Here is a 20,867-nt window from a genome sequence, read left to right as displayed (position 1 = left end):
GTCATAGCAAAGTTCATCTGTCATTTTTACGTATATGCAGCAACCGCCTCCATCCCTATCAGACCATGCCATCTGAAAACACATAGAACAATTTGGAAACTCTTAAGTTTTCACTAGGAACCCTGTTTTGGTCATGTCTACTGAAGGGAATTAATGAAGACTGAATGTAGCATTGCTCCTAATGTCTTCCATGGAGAGAGCTGCACTGGTTCTCCAGTTAATGGACGGCTTCCCAGTATTTATAACAAAGTATTTCTTCCAACACAAAGCAGCACTACTTGTACTAGGAGTAGGAACATCCAAGTACTTCCCCTCAAAATTAACTCTTTTAAACAAATCTTCCCAGTATTAAAATACAAGAAAGTAGAAATAATTCACAATGGCTCTTTTAAGAGGCTTTCCCATTATCACTATAAATAAAGAACTAGAAGAGAAATCTGAATTTTGATAAGCATATAAAACAATACTTTCTTGGGGCTGGAGAGATGGCTCAGCAGTTAAGAACAGTGGCTGCTCTTGCAGAGGATCCAGGTTCAATTCCCAGCACCCACATGGTGGCTAACAACTGGTCATAACTCCAGTTCCAGGGGAATCCATCACCATCTTCTGATCTCTACAGGCATTGCATGACATAGGTGAACTTCCTTACATGCAGGTAATACATTCATACACATAAAAAAGAATAAATAAAATAAAAAGCCCAAAACACAATACTTTCCTAAATTGACTTAATACTTATGGTGCTTGTAGGAAGGAAACTAAAAACTGCTTCCTTTTTTTTTCCTCAAGTGGAATATCAGCTAATAAGAGCGATATAATAGGAGCAGTCCAATAGGAGTAGTCTAATAGGAGCAGTCCAATAGAAGTAGTCTAATAGGAGCAGTCTAATAGGTGCAATCTAATAGGAGCAGTCTAATAGGAACAGTCCAATAGGAGTAGTTTAATAGGAGCAGTCTAATAGGAGTGGTCTAATAGGAGCAGTCTAGTATTCCAAATTGCTTTTCCCTTGTACTATATACCTATATAGTAACTAACAGTGAATAAATTAATTACAATATCTTGGCATAAAAATATTCCTAGTATTTATAATGGAAAACTTTTGAAATTATATGGAGAATAGTATTTGGATATTTCTACTAAATCTGTCTATAGTCTCCAATTAAGTACTTATTGAGCACGCCATATCTGACACAAGGAAACATCTCTGACTATCCAGAGTCATTTTCAGCCTCAGTCTATCTCCTGGACCTCTGTGCTGCTGGGAACAAGGTCTGAGCTCCCTCACCTCTACTGGTAAGCTGGTGTGGTGTTTCTTTTTTGGAGAAATGCTGCTAATCCCAAACAGATACCATGATCATCAGCTTCATATACAAATGCTTATTACTTTAATATCTATGCAGAGCATTTTGCATTTATTTCTATGTATTTGACTAGGCAGTTGTTTTGTTTCCTGGAGTGTGAGTTTAGCCACATGGAAGATGAAAGAGATAACTTAGATGATCCCTAAGGATCCATTAGCTCTGAAATGGAGATCATATTTTCAGAATTCTCCAAAGCTATTTCTTCATAAATCTAAAATTCTTTATATAAATGTATAAAACTGTCAAATAATAAAAAATTTAGTATTGAAACACCAAGAATAAAAGGCAGAAATTTCCATCAACTAAGGAATGGATAAGCAAAATTTGATGTCTATAAATCAAAATTTTTTATATGAAAAGTCCAGAAAAGACATGCCTAGAGAAATGGAAAGATTATGAGTGGTTACCTTAGCGCTTGGGGACTGAAAGCCAAAACAAACAAACAAACAACAACAAAAAAAACCCCAAAACAGAGTTTCTTTCTAGGCGATAAAAAATTCTACAATTGATGCACAATTCTATGAATACACTGAAAGCTCTTGAATTACATACTTCAAATGGATAAAATGTAAGCTGTGCTAGTTGTATATTTAAAAATCAGATTATAAAGTGATTTCTAGTCTCTTTAATTTTTTTCCCTAGTTCTTAAGGGAAAAGTAAGTAGTACATTAGGAAGTTTCTCTATAGGACAAACTTTCTTTGCTAGTTGATTCTGATTACCACATGCAAGTAAATCTATGTACCAAAGGAATGAAACAGGGTGAAAAGATTTTTGAGTTTTAGTGAATTTAATTTGAAACTATTTGGAGTGGGGATGTGCCTGTGTACAAGCAAGAGGGGGCCACAGCAGGCCATCAGGTGTCTCCCTCACTCCTCTACCTATTGCCTTGAGACAAGATCTCTCACTAAGCCAAAAGGTGGGTGTTTTTTTGCTAGCCTGGCTGGCCAGAGGGCTCTTAAGAGCTTCCTGTCTTCCCCCACCCCCAATGCTGGGGTTACAGGCATGCCCCACTTTTAAGATGGATGCTGGGGAATCTTACTCAGATCCTCATGCTTGCAGAACAAGCCTTTCTACCCACTGAGCCACCTCCCCAGCTCTGATTCTATTTTTAATAGCATGTGCTACAAACTGTTCCATAGCCCATTTCCCAATATTTGCCTTATACAGAGAATCAATTGATAAAACATCACCAAAAAGGTCTGTGCTAAGCACTCTTACATTCATGAAATTTAAAAAAGTACTCTTTTTATCTGAGTAGTTTTATCATTTACAAGAAACCTCTCATATTCATTAACTCAAAAATTTCCTCCATCAATTGAGTATCTTGTCTTGAGTAGAGTCATCTCATTCAGGAGATGATGAGGGCCTGCAAGTGGCCAGGGTGAGTTGTGCTCCCAGGGCAAGTGTATTATCCTGCCCCGGCTTTCCCACTGCACATACTAAATGCCTAACACCTCCACTTTCTCAATGGTACGGACACATGATCACCTTGAAACAAATGTATCCTCTTTTTAGTTCATATTACCTTCTTTAGCAAATATTTAAGCTCCACGGTAAGCCACCATGAAGTGACAATGGAGCCCTCTGAGGTCTGATTCATTCCTTCTCAATCAGTTTGGTCACTATCAAATAGGGGCCACACTGGCGATAAAGAATAAATTCAGATATACAGATCTGGAGTGAAATAGCGTTTAAGGTCCTCTTCTATTGTGCTGGCAGAAAGTGCAGTGAGTGCTACCAGAAAGCCAAGGGGAATGATATCAGCCTAGAAAATCAACTGAAAGGTGTCACTGCCACAGGCAGCAGAGGGCTCTCTAACACCACAGAGCAGTGCACAAGCAGGGCCCACATGACCTGGGTTCTCACCAGTGAACTAGAAGTCATCCCGTTATCAATGTTTATGTGTTTGCAGAAGGATATTCTTAAGACCAATACTTAGAGGCTAGATGAATTCTGTTGATAGGAAGCTTCAGTGAAATTTTCAGTTGTTGAATCACTAGTAATGCTAATTAATCATATGGCTTTAAGTCTTCTTTGAAAGGTTGCAATTTAGAACTATTATGTCCTTTAGCATAAAAAATTAATATTCAGGGGTTGGAGAGATGGCTCAGCGGTTAAGCACTGGCTGTTCTTGCAGAGGACTTGGGTTCACTTCCCAGCATCCACATGGTTGCTAACAACTATCCATAACTCCAGTTCTGGGGGATCTGATGCCTTCATCTGACCTCTGTAGGCACTGCATGACAAGGGAGCACTTACATGCAGGCAAAACACTCATCCACATAAAATATAAACAAATAAAACAAAAATTAAAAAATTAATATTCAGTAACATACACTATGTATCACAATTTGTTGGATGAAGCATGGGAAAGAGAATTACATAGACATTATCAATGTCTGCTTCTCACCTGGCAAATACACCCAGGAAGGAACTGGATGTTTACCCAAGCATGGGGATGCTAGTGCATTTAAACCAGAGGAAGCTAAATTAACCACTAGTGCTCACAGCTTCACCTTCCACCATCCTTCCTGGAGATAAGTTAGGGGCTATGGGAAAGTTAATCTAGTAAATCCAAATGCTGTGGTGAAAGTTGAGTTTGTCACAGAATTAAGACTCAGATGAGACCTTTGTATTTCATCCTGCTATGGTCTTTCTATAAATAAAACAGAGATCCTTCTCCTCAAAGTCACAAATTGCAGGGAAAGAAATACCAATAGAAGGTGAATCATACAGAAAGCTCAGGCTATCAGCTAAACCTGGGATCTGATAAAACTCAGACTCACTGGTCACCAAAGGTAAAAACCTTAGTCACCTTAGAAAAGTCTCTTTTCAAATCTTAGCATGGTTCTTTACTTTATTTCTCTGCTTATATTATTGCAGGGAACTTTTTTGGACAGGGAGAATATCCATATAAAACACTATGAAGTATGTCATTTTATCATGAACTTTAAGAATTATGTTAGTATTTTAATATTTTTAAAAATAATGAGGGGAGAGCCAGGTGTGGTGGCGCATGCCTTCAATCCCAGCACTTGGGAGGCAGAGGCAGGTGGATCTCTGTGAGTTCAAGGCCAGCCTGGTCTACACAGTAAGTTCAAGGACAGCTGGGGCTACAGAGAGACCCTGTCTCAAAAAGACAAAAACCAAAACAAACAAACAAACAAAAAACCAACCAAACAAACAAAAAACAACAGGGGGAGGATGGTCACTAGAGAGTTCATGCTCTTGATAGAGGACTGGAATTTCGTTTGGTTTCCAGCACCCATGTCAGGCAGCTTACAACCACCTATAACTCCAGCTCCAGGGGATCCAACACACTCTTCCGATATCTGCAGGCACTACACTCATGTGCACAAACCCACACCTAGGCAAACACATACACAAAATTAAAATAAAATAAAAATAAAACCTCAAAAATAAAAGTAGCTGGGACAATTTTAAACTATGTTATAGATATTTAATAAGATCACATTTTTAAAATTAAGCTGTTTGAGATGAAGTATAAGAAACGAGACTTTACGGAGGGACACATTTATACATTTAGCTTCTGAAAAGTTTTTACTAAAGAGTATGGGTTTCTGAACAGTCAAGTGTATGCTGGAAACTCTGCAAATCAAATTCAACACTACACAGGACACAGAAGACTGGAAAGAGGACTGAAGTGCTTAACTTTGTTCTTACTTTTTAACTTCATCTGTATTCTCATCTTAATTACCGATTAGTGGTAAGAAAAAAATCTTCTACACCTTTGAAGAGTATGTAAAGAAGGCTAAAGTGTCATCTATGGAAATTATAAGTCAGGCAGACATTATACTACATATCTGACCTCTACCCCCTAATAAGATCAGGCACGTAGATGAGGTTAAATAAAACACAGGGTACCGTATCCATTTGGGCACATCTGTTATTACATCAATCATGCAGTCTTACTGAATTCACCACAACATTCAATTGTCTGGTGGTATTTCTGCATCCTCATTAGTGCACCACAACAGAACTTGTGTCCTAAATACCTTATGATCCCTGACAGGACAGAGCAGTGCTTGATCAAAGAGAAAATATTATATGATATTGGAAGTTTTAACAGGCAAAACTGAAAAAAAAGAGAAGACCTTCCATAAAGTTATGATACTAAATATGCCATGTGTTAACCGTGGGCTGTACAGTGTTAAAGATTCCTACATATACCAGCTGTCAATAACTTTATACAAGCTATAATCATTAACTAGAATCCACACCAGCATTTTCAATACATATCTTGAGCACGAATTTCATTACTTGGTATTTAAAACTGTTCTTTTATCTATCTACTTTCAACTCAGTTTCTATCAGTTTTCTATCTACTCACCAGCTCCCCGGTGCTCTAAAACACTTCCTGCAAAGTTCTACAAACTTCCTGCTCTGGGCAGCTAAGGTGGGGACCATCAGCGATTCGATCTTTGTCATTATCAATAGTCATGGAGCTGGGAGCTCAAGAACAATTGTGCACAGGAGTAGGAAGCTTTCTGCATAAACACTTCAGCTCACTAGGCACCTCAGTGCCTGCATCTGGACATTGCCTTCACGAGGGTTATAATCAAAAGCAGGCATACCCTAGAAGCAGGGGCTGTCAGGGAATAAGTCAAATCAAATTCAAGAGTTCGGAAGCTGTGCACCACTGAATGCATAGCGATCTGAAGCAATAACAGTGTTCTTGAATGCAAATTCAAGTTATTCCTAGGTTCATTAATAATGACCAATACTGTACAATGATTTTCTGGAAGTTACATTGCTGTCCTCAATTTAACAGCTTAGAGCAGTATTTTGGCAATGTAAAGATCTATTTTCTTCTTAGCAGCTCTATATGATCAGGTAGCTATTGCAGAGCTTAGGAAGAGCCAATATATTTTTTAATCTAAAATACAACCTGCTTAAAACTCTTAAGAGCTGACATCATAAGGGAAAAATGTCTCCAACTTTTCAATTGGACATCAAGCCAAAAGTAAGAAGTGTGCATTAGTTTTACAGATTTTAAGTATGTGAACGTTTCTGTCAAATTAATAGACTATAGAATTATAAATTCATCTTGAAGGTTCTTCCTCCTGCTGTACAATATTAATCTTTGAAAATGAACTCTGAACCCCAGTGTCAAGTTCCTATTACAGTGGAATTATCAGGACAGAAAAAGGAAAACAACTGTAAAGGTTCCCACCACAGTCAATCCGTGGGAACCTTTTTATTATGAAAAACAAATTTTATATCTCACTTTTGTTAAAGCATGAACAAAATATTTGTGGCATGGTTTTTAAAAGTAAAATTCATTTTGTCTAGGTTTTTTTCCAATGAAATAATAATTGCCTGATTTATAGAGCATTATTTTTACATAAAAATTCTGAATGAAACATTTATATGGAATTGCATGTCACTGTAGGTAAGACAATTGGAGTTAAACTGTGGTTATCTGATTATCAAAAGTAATTATTTCAATCATGAAATAATGTGACCTTGGGCATCTCAGGCTTTCGGCATGCCTCAGTTTGCCTGGGACTTGGTGGTTTCAGAGGTGACTTCCAGTTCAGCACTCCAGGACACGTTACTCACGTCTACTGCTTTTCCGCAGCGATCTTCTTGACCCACGCTGCGGTTTACAGTTACCTTTCTCCACTTCCTAAGGATCCCTGGGGCCCCCACATCACAGTCACCCGGGAGCAAGACCTGAACCGCAGGCTCAGTCACTCTTACACAGCATTTTTTCAAAGTGTCATTTGGGTAATATATCTATCTAGAATTATCCAAGGAGAAATATTATCCTTAACCTCTAGTCCCGCTTATTTCAAGTGTACTTAACGATAAAAAATCCTCGCCTAGAAATCGAGACTCAAGATGCTTTTAAGGTCTTCCGCCCTCTTACGTGTTCTAACAGTAGCCCCAGCTATCCTGGAACTCACTATGTAGACCAGGCTGGCCTCGAACTCACAGAGATCCGCCTGCCTCTGCCTCCCAAGTGGTGGGATTAAAGGGCGTGCACCACCACGCCCGGTTTACAAACCTGCCTTTAAACGCAGTCCTCTTGGCTTTTCCTCGGACTGCAGAAATATTATTTGAAGTCACCTCCACTCAAAAAAGGCAATAACTGAACACAGTAATCGTTAAGTGTCTGCACAAAAGTGTCAACGAAAGCGCAGTATAGCATTTAAACTTCTGGTCTGAGAAAAGAACAGCTTGCAGCAAATTCCCAAACGATGCCGAACTGGTAAAGTTACGTGGTTCTTATAGTACTCGGAAAACAGCAAACAGAAGAAAACCGGACAGCACTACCTTCGCAGCGGCATGATCTCACAAGCCATCCTCGCGCGCGGGGACTCCTCCTGCCCAGCCCGGCGAGTGCACGACCCGAGCTCTCAGACGAGCAACCTGCTGGCCGCTGCCTCCCGCGCCAGCTCGGGGCCAGGCTTTTTATCTGCTGCCTCCACCTCCTCACTGCAGTCCACTTTGACCTTTTGTTCCAGGGAAGCAGCTGCAGCCCGGAGCCAATCAGCGGCGCTGCAGCCGAGTTGTGAACGCAGCTGCTCCTCCTCCTGCTGCTCCGCCGGCTCCTCAGTGGGCTGCGGAACCCCAGTAACCCGAAACTTTCCTGTGAGCAGTTCCAGACAAGCTTGTCAGTCTGTGCAAAGCAACCAATAACTGCAGCCGACAGCAGTCCTGCTCTGCTCAACATGCCAGCAAGGAAATGCGTTGTCAAGGATAGACACTGCTTCGGAGACGAAGCATTTCGTGGCGGAAGGCGAGAGCTGGGCTGCACCCTTTTTTCCTTGAAAAACAAAAACTCTCCAAACACCAAGGTTGGAAGGCATGAGACTTTTCCAGAAGGAAGGCATGCCCAGCACCCTTGCCCTACACACACTTACTTCCGGCTGATGCTTGTTTACACTGGACGGTGAGCAGTCCCTGGTGATGTCACCCCTGGCACATTATTTTCCCTCCTGGGGACACAGTGCCTGACCCTGCTCAAGTTCTCGGCCCTCAAGGGACCAAAGAGTCTGTTTCTCCTTGCGTGGCCCCTGAGCCTATGGTTTCGGCGTTTCATTCCTATAAAACTGGTTATAGTCATTTGCACATTATTCTCCACCAAAAACATCAACTGAATTTTGGAGAGATGTGTTTCTTATTATATAATATTATTCTATTTTTTACTGCTAATGTAAAAATTAATTTTCCATAAGGCCTTCTAAATGCTTATTAATTATCATCTTTTGATTTGTATTTATGGGTATGAGTGTTTGCCTGTGTGTATGAGCATAATGCATGTGCCTGGTGCCTGAAGATGCCAGAAGAGGGCATCAGATCTCTGGAACTGGAGTTACAAGGCATTGTGAACCACTGTGTGGGTGCTGGGAACTGATCCTGGGTCCTCTGCAAGGGCAGCAAGCACTCTTAACTGCTCGGCCATCTATCTCTTCAGCCCCTATAATTTCTTCATATGGAAGGAACACTAGGGTGTTATTTCTAGGACTATCATTGCAATTCACGGGTTTTATAGGATGCAAGAATATACCAGACACACATTTATATTCAGTTTATTTCACATCGTGAAAGTTTAAAGAGTTACAACACAGTCCAGAATGCTACTTCTAGTAGCAGAAAGGACAGAGACCAGGTCAATGACATTCAGAAGGTGAGTGTAAAGGCTTGCAAATGTACCTTCCTCACCTGGAGTTTTTCCCAGATTTCTTTCTTTTTTTTTCAGACTACTCACTCATACATGTGAATTTTGAACACAAGTTCCTATTGTCTATTTTCCTTTGCCATATCTGGTAATAAAAATATTTTCATCACCTGACTAAATCATCTTAAATGTTTATGAAATAGATTAACAGTCATGAACTATATTCAGACATAATGAGAGACCATCAAAAACTAAAGCCAGACTTTTAAAACAATGGAAGTTGATCCAGGTCTAAACTTTATTTAAATTGAAACTGTCACCATAGTCTCTTTTCATAATTTGCTTTTAAATGGTCTTTCTCCCTCCCACTTTTTCTTTTCTTTTTTTTTTTAGGCAGGGTCTTCCTGTAGCTCCAGCAGGCCTAGAACTCACTATGCAGAACAGTCTGGCCTGGATCTCACAGAGATCAGCCTGCCTCTGCTTCCTGAGTGCTGGGATTAAAGGCATGTGCCACCATGCCTGGCTTTCTTCAACTCTATTCTTAGAACCTCATTACTGATACCATCTTCACTTTGAACTGCCTTCGGTATCATATTCCTTCTTGTAGGCATCATAATTCACACGGGATAATGAGCTCCGGGTTGCATACAGATTTATTTTTGTGCCTGTCTTTGTCTTTGTTCATTCATTCAAACAAAATGCACACAGTGTTACAATATTTTTTTGAGACAGGGTTTCATATAGCCCAGACCAGCCTTGAACTTGCTATGTAGCTGAGGTTAGCCTTGAATTCCTGATCTTTCTGCCCCATCTGGGAGTATGGGTCTGGCACTAACTCTAGATTTGTGTATTCTAATTTAATTCTCCAGTAACAATAACATTAATCCCCAGTAACATTAGCCCCATACATTTGTGTATATTTCTTATTTTTTAAAATATCTTTCTCTTGTTTGACAGTATTTGAAGTAGAAAGTCCTAATTATATATCATAGTGATTTATTTATAAGTAAATTCCATACAAGAAAGGAGGTAGCATGTTCACATTTCCCAGGAGAACTTGGTGGTGGATGGACCCTGGGTTGGGGCTTTGCTGGCCTGCCCATTGCTCTCTGCTGAATACTGCACTGCTGACTGACTAGTCTACACTGAGCTTTGAAACATCTTGTAAGACATCAATTTTTTTGAGAATTTCACACAATGTATGTTTATTATTTTCAGAGCCCTTAAGACATCAATATTTTTAAAAATAGTCAAGACCAGGGGCCTGGAGAGATGGCTTAGCAGTTAAGAACACTGGCTGTTCTTGCAGAAGACCCAGGTTCGAATCCCAGCACCCACATGGCAGCTAACAACTATCCATAACTCCAGTTTCAGGGGATCCGATGGCTTCTTCTGTTCTCTGTGAGCATTGCATGACATGGATGCATTTACATACATGTAAGCAATACACTCATACACATAAAATAAAGAATAATAAATAAAATATTTAAAAAATAGTCAAGACTCAGTGTGACATAATGTTCTTTAGGAACACATCAATATTATTTGGCTAAAATGGAGGGGCTGGCAAGATGGCTTAGGGGGTAAAGGGGTTTACCACTGAACCTGACGACCTAGGATTGATCCCTGGGCCCCACATAGTAGAACTGATTCCCAAAAGGGAGAACCTCTCTCTCTCTCTCTCTCTCTCTCTCTCACAAAGATAAATATATATTTAAAAATCAGACATAAAAGTTCAACAATAAAGACAATAAAGGATCCAGCATTAGAAAATATGTAAAATTTAACTACAATTTACAATCAATAAATTCACAAAATACTTCATTGAACTATCATTTTGTTCAATGTCCGATTTCACATATATTTTCTGAGAAATTCTCTTTCCGTCAACATTCTTCTAACATATCATATCACACAGTTGGCAGTTATTTTTGAATCTACTAATATCATAACTTATTAATCACATGCCTTTTCGAAGTTTGATTTATTTATAACAATTTCTCCTTGAAGGCCTTACTTGGTCAGTTATGAATTGGCACCCAGTCATAGCCCTTCCTGTGTGCCCCACTGACAATTAGAGCTGTTGTTCCTTAAACACCTTCATCGTTTCTAACACCCTCTGCTCAGTGGTTCACAGGAGCAACGTTCAGGTTCACTGTCACTTTCAGCTCCTCAAAGGATGCATGTCCTCCTGGAGAACCCCTGCACATGTGCGCCTTCTGACTGCCAGCACCGCTCCACCTCCATTCACAGCTCTCTGATCATCTACCATTGCTCTGGGGTGTCTGTAGAGGAAGCCTGCACCCCAACCAACCTATAATGCAGTTTTTAAAAGGTGCTTTCCTGGCTCCCCTCAGCCTTTAGATGTGTTTAAAGTGACTTCACTAGCACGCTTTGGCTCTTCACCCTTTCTAAATCCTGCTCACTAGTAAACTGTTACCAGGCTGCTGAACAGTGCAAAACAAAGTCACAGAATTCTGGCAACTGGTTAGACTCAAGATTCATGCTATTTAACAGCACGAACCACAGGCTAGTCCCACAGCAACTGCTGTAAAACTTCTCTAGTGACACAATCCTCATGTTTCTCCATCACTAATGACCTCTTCCTGATCAAGAAACTCGAGATCACCAAGTAGGAGCAAGTGCCTTTAGACTTTGTGGTCCTGCTTATGTCCTTCCCCTGCCTCAACACACGGCAAAGGGTGCTTGTCATAGTCCCCTCTGGACAGTGGTAAAGGAGAGAGACAGAGGTTCAGAGAGGCCCCAGTGTGGCTCATCTGTGCCTTGGGTCTCAGTAGTTTCCCCTTCTTCTGAAAGAACTCAGGTGTCTACTCCATCCTAAATTCGTCACTTCCAGTAGGAATGAGTGAGTGTCCCTCAGCCTTAATCTCTTAGGCTTGGTTCCCACTTTCCCACTGATCCTTTCCCACACAGGATCCTTAGTCTTCTGAAACTTTTTTGGTTTTCTGTGGTCTCTCTTGGGACTTCTCAAACCTCCTTGATCACCATTCTTTTATTTGTCTTTCTGTATCTTTTACCTGGGCCTCCAAGCCCAATGAAGCTCAGTGCATTCAATAACCTGGGCCCTGGAATCCTGCCCTTGGAGACTGAATTCAGACTCCATCTCTGAGTTGGTATATTTTCTACAAGCTCCTGTAGGTATTTTAAAAGCTCTGAGGTTGTTGCCAGGAATCATGGGGCCACACATGTAAAGCGCACAGACTAGTGTGGGCAAACTGTAAGTGCTCACTAATTTTATGAACACTCCAGTCAACACATTCAAGCTCTCATATTATTTGATCTCCAATTTCTCCTCTTTCTGCCCTTATCAGTGATGTTCTTATTCTCTGTGAGTCACAATCAAGCCATGAGTCATCTTAACTCCTCCCTTTAACCAAATCTATTGAGAGTTCTGTTACCTCTGTCAATCAGTCTGCCTGGGTCACCTGTCCCAATATGATAACCTTCTTCCTTCCTCTGCTCGCTCGCTCACATTTTCTCCAATGCCTGTATTCCCTCCAGAGTCACTTGCCTACTGGGACTGTGTTCTGCTCACTGGCTCTGACACTCAAAACTTTAACAGTTCACACCAACCTCTTACTTAAAGCTCAGTGCTTTTAATATGGCATTTAGGACTCTCCATTGATCAATTTATCACTTCAGTTCAGCTGTCTATACCTCCTGAGAACAAGCTTGATCTATGGGTCACTATTTTCAGATTTGCTCTGAACTTTTCTAACACTTCCTTATGATACTCCCTTGGCTGGGGCAACTCTCCCGTTCCATTCCCTCTGGGCAAATTTCTACTCATACTTCAAACAGGGCTCAGTTGGAAGACATTTCTTGACCCTCTAAACTCATTTAGTCCTTAGTCCTTTGCAATTATTATAATATTTGCATTTTTCACAAAAGTTTGTCATTATTTGAATCTGCATATTATTTTCCTTTAGGAAGGTTGGACAAGAGCTCTATCTTTTGTGTTAAATGAATCAATGAATAATCAACTATTCTAGATATTCCAAAGCACAACTCCTTTGATTAGAGTTAAATTATCAAGGAGGGACTGGAGAGATGGCTCAGTGGTTAAGAGCACTGACTGCTCTTGCAGAAGACCTGGGTTCAAATCTCAGCACCCATATGGTGGCTAACAATGGTCCATAACTCCAGTTCTAGGGGAATCTGACACCCTCTTCTGACCTCCACAGACATGCACGACATGGGTGCACTTACATGCATGCAGGCAATACACTCATACACACAAAATAATAAAATATTAAAAAATAATCAAGGACTGCTGTCTGCATTTTAACATTTTCTTTTGCAAAACCCACTTAAGATAAACTAAAGCCTCCAGGACAATCAGTGATTGACAGGATATAAACTAGCTGGGTTGCAGACTGTTGTGCAGTGACAGAGATGAATAAGTAAGACTCTATCTGAAACTTCTGGACTCTCTCCAGTGTCCTCACTACCCAGCTTCTCCCTAAGTTGCCAACTTGCTCCTTCACACTTTACAGGATTTGCAGATTTCTCATTTTCTTATATAACTTTTTCATCAGATTCCAAGTGTTTGGTAATATCCATGTTTGCTCTAGTGCTATCAAGAGCAACAATTGCTCCAACAATGATGTGGCTGTATTTGTTTTAATTTCAACATCAATTAAAAACAAGCAAGGAACCAAGAACATTTCTTGGCTGCATTAGTTTTTGAATATTATTTCCAAATCAGATTGATTGTTTCATAAGACATAATGAAACATGAAAAAAAGTTATTTATTGGAAGTTTAGTAAGAAGGGACTTCTCAAGGAGTTATTCCTCATATAAAATTTTAAATTGGTCTTAATACTGTGTTAAGAAGCAATGCCCCACAAGATACTCACACAGTGTTTATAGTGAAAATGAAAAAAATCTAACATGAGTTTTTTTTTTAATAATTATGAAGCCAAGAGTTTCAGGGCAAATATAATTTAGATAATTGAGATGCTGGGACCTCACGGCACAGGGTCTTTATGAAACCAATTCTTCAACAATTTGTGTTAGAACATTAGTGAGTTTGGGGGATAGTATTATAGTGCAATATGATCATCATCATCATCATGATCATCACCATTATTAACAAAATGTCAGAAAAGTGGGAGAAAAGAACTGGAGTGAGGATATAAAGAAATAACTAGAATTCACTGAGAACCTATGCTGTGCTCATTGTAATAGATGCAGAAATGAAGAAGTATTAACGTGAGCACTCAGCTAGCCAGTGGCTGAGTGAATTCAGTAACTGAACACCAACATCCATAATTTTCCATCATTAAATACCCCTTCAAGACAATAAAGTATTAAACTTACCTACATGCATCTATCCATCCATCTATCCACTCATCCGTCTACTTACCTACATGTATCAATTAGCTACAGGAAATAATGAATCATTGTTCTCGTCTGAGATTTATATTTAGATGATTGCATATATGTAAATAAAATTTATATAGTCTTATAATGATTGACCCACATAAAGATATACATAGGAGCACAGCAGGCCTCTTCTGCTACTCTGAGTCAATGCCATGTGTGTATGTTTGCTAGTGTAGAAACCAGTTCCTATTGCACTGGAAGCGGTTGTGGAAGAGTGTTAGGTGAACAAGGAAGGTTAAAAGAAAAAAAAAAATCAAGTTTTAAATTGTATTTTCTTTTTACTTCTAGTTCCCTTATTAAGCATTACCATACGGGAGTGGCATATGGTCTGTGGGTTGTTTTATGTAAAGAAATAGTGTATTTCTTAAAGTATTTATAAGGCTATAAAATATTCATTTTAGAAAGCAAAACAATGATACAGCAGACAGGCTTGTGCTAAAAGTTATAAGTAGTAATGAAATAAATATGCTTACTCTACTCGCATCTAAAATATTATAATAATAATCAGAGTGTTTATTCATTTATTAATTAGATTCTCTTGTTTACTAGAAGATTGCTAAAAAATAGTCCCACAAGGACAGAAATTATTTAACTGTTTTTCTAAAGACCCACCTCTTTACTGCCAAGGATAAGGCTTGCTTCTGAAACTGCATGGACACACACACACACACACACACACACACACACACACACACACACACCTGGGGGAGGCCTTTTGGACTCTCTGATGGCTCACCAGTTCATTCCTTCAGGATTCAAAAGACCCAAGGATCTTTGCATGAGAGGCTGTGGAGACTGGGCAGCCAACCGGGTGCTGGCTCAGCACTCCCTGCGGCAGGCTAAACTGGTGTCATCATTGCCAACATAGAGAGTGGGATTCAAATTAGAAGGACTAAGTATTGATGTTTGATCAAAGACAACTGGTGGTAATTCATAGTGCGGGAAGTGGGAGTTATATAGAAACTCCCAAGGGACTGCAATTTCTTCATAAAGGTGGTTAAAAATAAATTCTTTGAGACAACTTACATAATTGTTCCTCAACTTTCTGAGACAGAAAAATCCACATTTTTGCCAGATGGAATCTGAGTCAGTGATCACTGCCAATAAATAAGTGCTTGGAGCACATTTTCCTGGACCAGGCTCCCTGGGTATGACTTTGTCCAAATCTCCCTGGGGATCCAGATGACAGTGATTCTGCCCTCACAGAGTAAGTTATGGCCCACCTAGAATCAGCAGCTACTGCACACCAGAGACCCTGACGCTGCTGCCTCAAAATGTCCAAGCAAACCTTCATCCCGGAAACAGCATTCCCGACAGGAGAGGCAGGCCTGGGCCTGGCTTCCAAACTATCTAGTGCAATACAGTGATCATCCAGCTGAGTCTGTATTTCCAAGGCATGAAATATTGAGCATAAGCATAAAATCTCAATGTTAATGGGCTGCTTGGTAAAGTTAATTCACTTTAACACAAAGTAGAATGCTTTGCATTGAATCAGCCCAATGAACGAAAAAGAAAAAAATGTATTTTAAAGGAAAAGAAGAGGAAGTAGCAGTTATTTCTCTTACCAAGGAGAACTCACATAAAGACAATTGTAGAATTAGTCCCTAGAGTGGCTCTAGCGTGTCTTAAATGATCTGATTTTAAAAAATTCCTTTACGTAGTCAGAAAATTGGACCCAATGCATGCATAAATAGCTCTTTATATGTTTGTATCCTCTTGGCTAGAATTAGAATTCACAATGAAACAAAAAATTTCCCTTTTTTTTATTGAATGTTAGTGAGAAAATATATAAGCAGAAAAAGAACTGTAAATAATTAGAAAAGAAACTGGACTTATATATTAATAAACAGGGCTAATAAAACTACTACCCATTTAGGTATTGACATTAATCAATTATTAAAATAAAATGTAGCAGGCATTTTACTATGCATAAGCATATCACAACACTTCATTTTATACCTTATACATGTGAAATGGAAGAAACTTTACTGAAAAATAATTATAGTTCCATAACTTTCCCAAAGTCTACTTCAGAAAGACAACCTAAAGGCATAACCAATCCAGTCAACAAATGCAAGTACCTCCTAGACCTCTAGACTTCAAATCACTCCAACTGAAACAGATAGGATGGAATGAGGTTGGACCTGGCATAATGTATGAACACTTTGTTAATAAGAAAAGCTTGAATGGGATGCCATTCTTTCTCCCTTCCCTGCTCGCCATCTGGTCTCTTCCTTTCTTCCTCCCCTCCAATCTCCTCTCTCTATTTGTCTTCCCATTCCTTAACCTTTGCTTCAAAGTATTTATTTTTCCTAATTGGTTTATTGATTTTTGGACTTTCCTACCTTAAGTCCAGATCACAGAGAACTCACCTTCCTAAACATTAATTATACCAAAAAGTTATGATTGTTCTTTACTATCTACAGAATAAAATCCAAATTCTATACCCTATAATGGGGTGACAATATCCCTAGACACCACAGGCTAGGGAACAAAAAGCCCAGTGCCAAGAAAGGGTTACTTCTTTTGGAGTTGTTAGCCAGTGAGTTCCCATAGACCCCAGAACATAATGGTATTGACATTGTTCTTGTTTACTCTCCAGAATGTGATGGTGAGGCCTTGTTGCTGAAGATACCACATACTTGTCACAGGACATGGAGAAATCAAGCTGGTACATACCTGTAAATTTTACCTCTACTAGCTACCTCTAGTGCTAGAAGGTGCTAGGCATACTAGTGAAGGAGAAAAATAATCAACAATCTTACCCAGATGTAAACCCCCTGAGCCACAATAACCACTGGCCTGGCAAGATATACCTACTTGTGCAATAGTGGCATGAATGCTATTGGAGTAACCAACTACTTTCTGACTGGATTTAAAGCTCACTCCATAAGAAGGACTCATGCCTGGTACTGTTAACTGAGCCAAAGCCTGTGACTGGTTAGGTCATAGGCCCTATGGTGATCAATTCAGAGACCCACAGTTGGTCATCGTACAGAGAATTGGAGACTGTGGAGTGCTCATCTCTAAATGGAGTATCTATATCACACTCTCAAGACTCAAAGATCATTGTGGGTGGAAAGATTGTAAGAGCCAGGGGGGAATAGACTTCTGCAGAAAAATAGTGTTTGCTGGATGGTCATGACAGAACTATTACACATAGGAACTCAGATTGGCTGTGACTGAATGCATGAGACCTGAACAAGATCAAGCCAGCCAAAATCCCAGATGGATGTGGGAAGGGATCAAGAAATCCTTCTCCTACCTGAGGAGTTACTGACAAGTGATGGTTGCTGAGGGAAGGAAAGTCAGTTTTCTTCAGGAGTGTAACCCCTGAGAAGCTACCATGTTCATGTGTTCAGGTAGATGCTACACCCATGCACATATAGGCGTCACTAAGTAGACTCAGTAGTTATTAAGAGAGGGAGGGAGGGATGGCGAACATGGAGTTGGGAGGGAGAGTGGGTCTCTGGGGCACCTCAGGGGCCAGAGCATAAAGAACAATACAGAGAATGTGCCAATACAAGTTTGCTGACTGACTTACTGAAATATATCTAACTGTGACCACAGCAATCTGATATTCTCCAGTGATCTACATGCCATGAGAAGTGGATTTCCTCACCACTACTTACTTACTCATTAGTCATCCATTCACATTATAAAGAAAATTAGTAAGGAAGCTTTTGTTTGTTGAGGTTTGAACCCACTGCCTCATTCGTGCTACATAAGAGCTCTACTATTGAGTTATGTTCCTGCTCTTGTAAATATAATTGAGAAAAAACTGTTTAAATTGAAGTGTGGATCCCAATGAAGTACCAAAATTTGAGTGATTATAACAACAGTGTTGAAGGGTAGGTTTCAGTGAATGGGTAAAGATGTTTTTGTATTTTAATAATCAAAATAATTGGAAAAATATCAGAGACTTTTTAAAAAATAAAATATTTTATTATTTTAATTTTATATGTATGAGCATATTGCCTGCATGTATGTAAGTACACCCATTATACAATGCCCATGGAGGTCAGAAGAGGGCATTTAATCCTCTGGAACTGGAGCTGCAGATGGTTGTTAGCCATCATGTGGGTGCTAGGAATTGAACTTGAGTCCTCTGCTAGCACAGTCACTGCTCTTAACTGAGGAGCCATCTCTCCAACACCCAGAGACTTATATTTTAAAAAGCAATGAAGGTTAAAACACTGGAATGTATTTTCAATCAATATTTAGCTTATATGAAATGGTTTATCTAAGACTATTGCAAAAAGAAGCTTCTCTGATGAGGTTTAAGAGAACCACTAATCTATGGGTATAACAATAAGTCATTAGAGGGTGGTTTAATACTATGTCCATTTAGCTGAATAATAGTAGTGGGTTCACCCTTGAGGCTTATGAACTCCCCAACCATGGGTTCTTGGCCGAATTTATAGTACCAGACATGCAATTTTTACTGTAGAGTGGGTCTTAAATCCAATTTTTAAAAGAGCAGTTGGTTTAACGCCTATGTTTGTGCCACTGTTGCACCCATGGACATGTCTTGCCCTATTGGTCATTCATTACTATAGCTTACAGCGTTCACAGTTGGATAGTACTATTGGTAACTACCCCACCCCCAGCAGCCTACCTAGCCACCTCTGGTACTATGAAAGCTAGCCAGCAGGGAGGAAGCTTCCTGGTCAGTACCAGTTTGATTTCTTCACGCCCTATTACCAAAATATATGGCATCTTCAGCTGTAGGGTCTTACCACAAAGTTCTGGTGGGCAACTAAGAGTAGTGGCAATAGCCTATTAGTTTAGATGGGTGGTCTCCCAGATGCCTCTGACCAACAACTTGAGGGAAAGTATCCTATATTGGCAACCTGTTACTTCTGGGAAGAGCATTATTTCTTGTGTAATAATAGTAGTAGGTTCTCCCTTTCCCTCTTTACATCCCTGCATTCAGCCTTCTCCCTAAAACCCCCCCCCCCCCCGCCCACGGTCCCTTACTAATTTCCTGATATCTATGAGTATTCCAAATGAAACATACATATCTAAAGACTCAAAGCTAACATCCACACATGACAGAAAGCATGTGATGTTTGTCTGGGTTTGGGTTACCACACTGAGGATGACTCTTTCCAGTTTCATGCATTTACCTGTGGATTTCTTAATTTTGTTTTTCTTCACAGGCTTTTCCACACTATGACTTATATCACTGTAAAGTCCTGCTCAAGTATGAAGCATTCGCTGGTAAACATTACAGAACACAGACATTCTGGCAGTGTGGATAGCTGCACACTTGCAGACTAGATGGAGTCCCCTCTGTAAATTAGCAGGTTACCAACAGAAATACAATGTGATGACCCAGGAGCAGGCAGGGTAGTGAGAGGGCACGACCACCGCAGCTTTTGTGCTTCTCCAAAATACACAGAACAGAATTCCCAGGCTCAGGACTGTCCAAGGACTACAACAGGAAACCGACACACACACAACATCCCTTGTTTTAGAGTCATTGTTCAGTCTCTGAGATATCAGTGAGATGAAGACAGCGGTGCCCTTGTCTGGTAGTGGAATTTAAATCCAATTTGGACTCATGTAATGCTATCACAACAATAACAACTAAGGCAGCAGCAGCGGCCACAGCATGCCAATAGTTACTCCATAGATGTGAAAGGAGCACACAGGAGCTCTTCAGGGATGTGCAGATAAACACAACAGGATAAAACCACTGGAGGGAGAAGACTGGTAAGAAATGATTGTAAGATAATCAGAAGACCTGTACTCTCCAAGCCTGTCAACCAAGCAGATCATCTTGGGTAATGCACCGACCTCAATAACCACATGTGAAACCAGTGACCTCAGAATCATGTCTTCCTCCTCCCATGTCACTCTTCAGATCAGAAATTCTTTCTCTTTTACAGGGATATTTGACAAAGCTGTAATATAGCACTAAGAAGTTATTGTGCTCTTTAGAGAAAATATCAAAATAAAATCTGATAGATGATTTGATCTTGGAGGGAATATCTGAAACACAGTTCTGGAAAGTGTGGGTTATGTGGTAGCTACAGGCATGAAAGAAGGGCAGGCAGAGTGGGAGTTTGGACCCTGAAAGCACCCCACTGGCCCATGTGTTGTTCAGGATTGGTCCCGGTTGTGATCCTGAATGCTACCCAGTAGTCATCTCCTAAACCATAGTTGATCTCGTCTATGGTGATATTGGGAGTTGGGAGACCTTTCAGTAGGTGAGTCCTAGTAGAGGGAAGTCCAGTGGTTGGGGTGTGCCCTGGAAGGAGATACTGAGACTGACTCTAGCTCTCTCTGATTCCTAGCCTCCATGAAATGAGTGCAGATCTCCTACCATGATGGGCTTTGTGACCACAGGCTCAGGATAATAAGGCCAAGGAAGCATGGAAGGAAACCTCTGAAATAAACCTCTCTTCTTTTCAAGTTGGTTATCTTGGGTACTTTGGTCAC

General features: G+C 40.1%; 1 protein-coding gene across 3 annotated transcripts in view; it reads right to left on the bottom strand.

Moving 5' to 3' along the window:
• Fam13a (family with sequence similarity 13 member A) overlaps positions 1-7,816 on the bottom strand; it is a 103,147-nt gene extending 95,331 nt beyond the window's left edge. For all 3 annotated transcript variants that reach the window (XM_008844632.3, XM_008844633.3, XM_029569083.1), the window contains exon 1: positions 7,663-7,816. In XM_008844632.3, coding sequence (XP_008842854.1) covers positions 7,663-7,691 — 29 coding nt within the window. In that variant the 5' untranslated portion in view covers positions 7,692-7,816. The remainder of the gene's footprint in view (positions 1-7,662) is intronic.
• Positions 7,817-20,867: the final 13,051 nt, after the last annotated feature.

Source organism: Nannospalax galili, unplaced genomic scaffold (genome assembly GCF_000622305.1).
Source record: "Nannospalax galili isolate Female #2095 unplaced genomic scaffold, S.galili_v1.0 scaffold441, whole genome shotgun sequence".
NCBI lineage: Eukaryota > Metazoa > Chordata > Mammalia > Rodentia > Spalacidae > Nannospalax > Nannospalax galili.
The sequence above is the reverse complement of the archived record's forward strand: the minus strand, read 5'-3'. Positions and strand labels throughout refer to the sequence as shown.